The 5,352-nt window shown below is 63.9% G+C and overlaps 3 protein-coding genes across 3 annotated transcripts in view; 2 read left to right on the top strand and 1 right to left on the bottom strand.

Annotated features, from left to right (window-relative positions):
- H696_03772 (alanine transaminase) overlaps window positions 1-122 on the top strand; it is a gene marked incomplete at both ends in the record, with an annotated part of 3,733 nt that extends 3,611 nt beyond the window's left edge. Inside the window, one exon of the mRNA XM_009497630.1 lies at window positions 48-122. Within this exon, the coding sequence (XP_009495905.1) occupies window positions 48-122 (75 nt within the window). The remainder of the gene's footprint in view (window positions 1-47) is intronic.
- Window positions 123-720: 598 nt separating this feature from the next.
- H696_03771 (hypothetical protein) lies at window positions 721-2,047 on the top strand. Its single transcript, XM_009497629.1, has 4 exons — window positions 721-1,003; window positions 1,134-1,249; window positions 1,317-1,384; window positions 1,501-2,047. The coding sequence occupies exons 1-4, from the start codon at window positions 786-788 to the stop codon at window positions 1,957-1,959; spliced, it is 861 nt and encodes a 286-aa protein (XP_009495904.1). The 5' UTR covers window positions 721-785; the 3' UTR covers window positions 1,960-2,047.
- A 547-nt stretch (window positions 2,048-2,594) lies between these two features.
- On the bottom strand, window positions 2,595-5,124 carry H696_03770 (actin-like protein 3). The gene is made up of 6 exons (XM_009497628.1): window positions 5,016-5,124; window positions 4,526-4,584; window positions 4,295-4,422; window positions 3,926-4,173; window positions 3,336-3,698; window positions 2,595-3,107 (listed from the first exon to the last, which is right to left on the bottom strand). Exons 2-6 carry the CDS (start codon window positions 4,564-4,566, stop codon window positions 2,646-2,648), a joined length of 1,242 nt encoding a protein of 413 aa, XP_009495903.1. The 5' UTR covers window positions 4,567-4,584; window positions 5,016-5,124; the 3' UTR covers window positions 2,595-2,645.
- Between the last annotated feature and the right edge of the window lie 228 nt (window positions 5,125-5,352).

The raw sequence follows: 5,352 nt of genomic DNA, 5'->3' as shown, positions 1-5,352 counted from the left end.
AGGAGGAGGGCACCTTCCATGTGCGTGCCACCTTCCTTCCTCCTCAGGAGCGCTTTGCCCGTTTCACCGGTCTCCTGCGCGACTTCCACCAGAAGTTCATGGAGCAGTACCGCGATGAGTAAGATGGCTTGGGGCGCATGCTTGCTTGGCCGGAGTATTTCCTCCAGGCTGCGCCGGTTTTCCCCTGCCATGTTGGCCGCGGCCGACCACACACCTGCCCGCCCTGCATGTGGGAGGGTCGGGCGATGGTCTTCCACTTTCCCACCTTCCTCTACCATCCTTTCCTGAGCACTGTCTCCCCCTCCCCTGTGTGTGAATATACATGTACGCATACGTGGCAGAAGGGAAGAGACCCCCGGGCGAGTGGCAGGGAGATGGACATGACCCGGCGGCCCTGTTCAAGTCTCGTGGTCAAATGACAGATCGCCGACACGAGGAGGGAGAGGGCGAAATAGAACCACAGGGGGGGGGGCAAGAGAGGGCACGACAGGACGATACGAGGAGGAGAGAGAGAGAGAGAGAGAGGGAGAGAGAGAAGAAAAAAACATCAACATAGGGGGAATGGTGTGCCTGTCTGCCCTGGATCCGTTGGGATCATCTGGGTGAATATCCGGCCAGCAAGTCCAAGAGGACACATCTCCGGGTCTGGCGCCCAGTCAGGCCGGGCACCTGCTGCCACCTACCGATTGCCCTTCCTCCTTCTCGCCCCCCCCCCCCCCCCTTCTCTCGCACATACAAACACACCCTTCCCCTCTGCCATCGCTCTCCCTGCACCCAGTCGAACGATGAACTCCCTTTCGCCGAGTAACAAGCCCTTTTTCCGGGCCCCGGTCCCGCTGGCTGGCGTGTCCGGACTCCCGACCCCCCGGGTGAACCACTTCACCGAGGCCGACTATGGGAATTTCTATGAGCCGGCTGAGGACTCATTCCTTCTGCTCGATGCTCTGGAGGCGGACGCCGGGACCATCAAGCAGCTGCACCCGGCTGTGGCAGCGGAAATCGGGTGCGCGCCCATCTCCCCCGCAGTGGCAGCACCTCCCTCAGCCTCCCGGGCAAAAGTGGCCGCGTCCCAGCCCTCTGCCCATGAACTGACCCTTTTCCCGCCTACCTCCTCCGCCGGGCCAATGCACCAGGCCCGGCTCCGGGGTGGTTACTTCCTTCCTGGCGGCATTGCTGGCGGCCATTCACCAGCGCGAGGGCCCGACTTCTGGGCCCACAGCGGCCGTTTGCCTCCCCGACACGCACTGTGGTACGCCTGGCGCAATGGTGGCGGCTGCCCGTGTCTGAGTCACCCTCCTAACATACACCATCCGAAGCTCTCCTCTGCTTCGACATCAACCCCTTTGCGGTGGAAGCCACCAAGCTGACGGCCCTCAAGAACAATGTACGTCTGACTGCGGCCGTGACACGCCACGACAATGTGCCTGCCTGCCTGCCCGCCTGCTTCCTGGGCTGCTCACCCGAATGAGCCCCTTCCCTGCCATGCTCCACGCCACGAAGAACCATGCCCTCCAGGATGTGGTGCTGGGAGATCTGGTTTTGCCTCTGCGACCCGGCTCGGCCGACCTGCTGGTCTTCAATCCGCCCTACGTGGAGTCGGCGGATCTGCCTGACCAAGTGACCAGCACCGGGGCCGGGGGCGTAACTTCTGGGCAGGGGGTCGATCGGGGGGATGGCGCGGCACCGCCGCCCCTGTGGGCGGCACTTGATGGGGGCCGTGATGGGGGGGCCGGGGTGGCCCGACGGGCCCTCTACGCCGCACACCGGGCCCTCGCGCCGGGCGGCCATTTTTACCTGCTGTTGGCCCAGCCCAACCGGCCGCACGAGTTGGCCGAGCTGGCCTTGGCCTTGTATCCGGACCAGCCGGCCGGGCCGCAACGTGGCTTTCGCGAGGCGGTTTGCATCGCCGAGCGCAAGGCCGGCTGGGAGCGGCTCAGCGTCTGGCGACTCACACGCTGAGTCTACCGAGCCTCACCGGAGCCCAAAAGGGGGGCTCGCAGACAGACAAGCAATACACGGGTGTTTGTGTGTGTGTGTGTGCGCGCGCGCGCGCGCGCGCGCACGCATGCCCACAAATACGACAGGGGATCTTTTTTGGGGATTTATTTCGAGTGGGAATATGCGCTGTGAACTGAGAGGAGGACGGGGGAAAGGGGGGAAACAACATGAGGGAGGGTGTGCACAAGGGGGCCCCCCGGCGCGCAAGGGGAGGAGGGACAGGGGAGAAGGCCTGCTTCCCTCTGGGGCCGGGCGCGCCCCTGTGTGCCGCCCGCATGAGGATGGAGGGAGGGGAGGGGAGGAAAGGTGAGGGGCGTGGCAACCGCCGCCGGTACCGCCCCGTCGCCCACCCGCCCATCAAGGGCCAAGAGGTGGGCAAGCGGGATGGCAGGGTCGGTCCACGCGCGCCGGGAACCGGGGAGTAGGAGGTGGGCGCGCTGCTGCTGCCCTGCGCCACAAATGAAAGGGGATGGGGGGGAGGGGGAACGAGGGGGGGGGGAGGGGGGAGGCAGAGGACAGACGGAGCGAACTAGGCTGCCGACGGCAACTGGCGCGAAGGGATGGGGCGCGGCACCGGGCGCGCGCACAACACACACACACACACACACACACATACACACACACGCGGAGGCGCGCACAGCACGCGCTTAGACGGTGTTACCGAAGACGGCGTTGTGGCGGGCAATCGAGGGGCCGTACTCCTCGTAGGCGGCCTTGGAGTGGCAGACGGTGAAGAACTCCTCGGAGGAGGCAAGCATGGAGCCACCGAACCAGACGGCGTAGCGCTGCATGCGGTGAGAAATGACATTGACGTCGATGGGCTGGACCTTGACGCGGCCCTGGCTCATCTCCTCGGACAGGCGGACACGGGTGTCAACGGTACGACGGATATCACGCTGCAGACGACGGCTGAAGTCCTTGAACATGGTGGAACCACCGGACAGGACGATGTTGCGGTAGAGACCACGGCGGGTATCGATGGGGGAGTTCTGGATGACGGAATCAACCACCTCGGGCAGGGGGACAAGGTAGTCGGAGGAGGCGATCTCCGGGCTGAAGAAGACCTCGGGGCCGAGGAAACGCTCGTAGCCGATGTCCACGGAGTAGGTCTGGCGTAGGGTGGGTGGCCGGTCAGAGAGAGAGAGAGAGAGAGAAAGGAGGGGGAGGGAGGGGGGATGGATGCACACAGGCACACAGCTACACATGTGGAGACGTGTGCGTGTGCAAGGCGCAGGCGGCAGGGGGCACCCGGAAAGGTGTGCACAGAGCAAGGGGGAGGAGGGGCAGGCAGGGCCTCCCCCGCCCCCCCTCTGCGCCGGGGGGGAGCATGGGCGTACCTTCTTGGTGATGGCCTCGGTGAAGGTCTCGGTGGTGAAGAAACGAGCGGGGTCCTGATCGTACTTCAGGAACTCCTTGACAATGTCGGGGCAGACGTAGGAGTACTTCTCCTTGATGCGCTTGGCAATCTCCATCGACTCGTTCGGGGGGATGCCAGTCTCGCGCTCACGCAGGAGCTGCTGCACGAACTGGGTAATCGAGCGACCGGCGATGGGGATGTGCTTGATGGAAGAGCCGATGACGTAGCCCTCGGCAACGGGGATGACGTGGGTGACACCATCGCCAGAGTCAATCACGCAACCGGTGAGCGAGCGCTGGTCGTCGTCCTTGGAGGCCCAGGAGGCGGCAAGGGCAAGGACGGCCTGTGTGTCGAGAGGAGGAGAAGAGGGAGGGAGAGAGCGGGGAGCAGATGGCGGTGGAAGGGCAAAAGAGACAGGCATGTCAGTAAGATGGTGACGGCACAAGCAAGACACTGGCGGCAGGGAGGGACGACAAGGGGGGAGGGGGAGAGAGAGAGAGAGAGAGAGAGGGAGCGCCGGGGCGAGAGAAGAAGGAGGCAATAGCCAAGCAGGGAGGCGGCCTCACGAACCTGGACGGCAATGTACAGACCCGGGACGTTGAAGGACTCGAACATGATCTCGGCAGTGTACTCACGGTTCTCCGGGGCGTTGAGAGGGGGCTCGGTCAGGAGGAAGTGGTGGTCCTCGGGCTCACAGCGCAGGTACTTGAAGATGGCCTGCTCCCAGAAGCGCTCCATGTGGTCCCAGTTGTCGACCTGACCCTTGCGGACGGGGTAAGACAGGGAATAGGAGTTCTGGTTGGCGATGGCCTCATCACCTGCATGGCGGGAACGGGAAGGAGCGAGCGTTAGCAGAGGTGTGGCGGAGGGTCGAGGGGAGAGAGAGAGAGAGAGAGAGATAGACAGGCAGACAGAGAGGCGGAAGGAGAGAGAACGAACCAATGAAGAAGTCCAGGTCCTCAACACCCTTGCGGGCCTTGTTGACCTTGGAGGAGTCCCGGGTGGCAATGACCGAGGGGATGATGTACTGGGGCTCATGGTTACCGGCGAAACCCATCTTGGTGTAGCTGTTCACCGGTGAGCAGGCGAAGGGGAGGAAAATGGCGGTGTGTCAGCAACGCGAAAGAACAAGGTGATGAGGGAGGAGAATGGATTGGGGGAAGCACGTACCCGGTACCGTTGTCGATGATAACAGGAAGGGGGTGGGACATGGTGAAAGGTGGCTGGCACTGTGTGGCACGGGAGGGAAAGACACAGAGGGAGCATCAACAGGGCGGGGGGGGAGGAGGGGGGAGGACAGAAGGTCAGGCGGGGCAAACACACAAGCACACATGCCGAGGGGCATAGCGGCGTCACGAAGGCAGGCAGAGAAGGACGAGGGGGGGGGGGCAGTTCGGAAGACCAGGGGGAGGGGGGGGGCAAAAGGGGGAAGCGGACAAGAGCATTGGGAGAGGGGTGGAGGAAGGGGAAAGAGAAAAGGAACAAGAAGAGGGCGAGGAGGAGGAACAAGAGGGGGCGAAAAGCGGGGCACTTCAAGACCGTTTTGCCAGGGGGGGGGGCACAACAGTGACAGGAAGCAGGCGGCTAGCAAGAAGAAGGGAGAAGGCTGGAAGGGGAGGGCGGCAGGAAGGGCGAGAGAGGGGGGGAGGGGAGTGCTTACATGTCAGGAGACAGAGGAGAGTCAACAGAAGAAGCAAGCCTGTGTGGCAATGCCCAGGAGCGGGCGGGGGGAGGGTGGAGGGAGAAAAATTCCAACGCGCGCCCCTGGCTGTGGAAAGTGGGGGTAGGAATAGGGCGAAGATAATGTGCGGGGGGGGGGTGGGGGGGGGGAGGGGCGACGGGCGCACGGACGCGAGCCAGCGAAAGCCAAAGTGCCCCGGGAACCAGAGCGGACGGCTCCCAGCGCCGCTGGGTCGGCGCATGCCCCACCCTCAGCCCTCCCTCTCTCTCTCGCTCTGTGTGTGTCTTTCTCGCCCTGTCCCTCCCTCTCTCTCTCT

Source organism: Fonticula alba, assembly GCF_000388065.1.
Source record: "Fonticula alba strain ATCC 38817 unplaced genomic scaffold supercont2.6, whole genome shotgun sequence".
Lineage (NCBI taxonomy): Eukaryota > Rotosphaerida > Fonticulaceae > Fonticula > Fonticula alba.
This window is presented reverse-complemented; position numbering and strand designations above follow the sequence as displayed.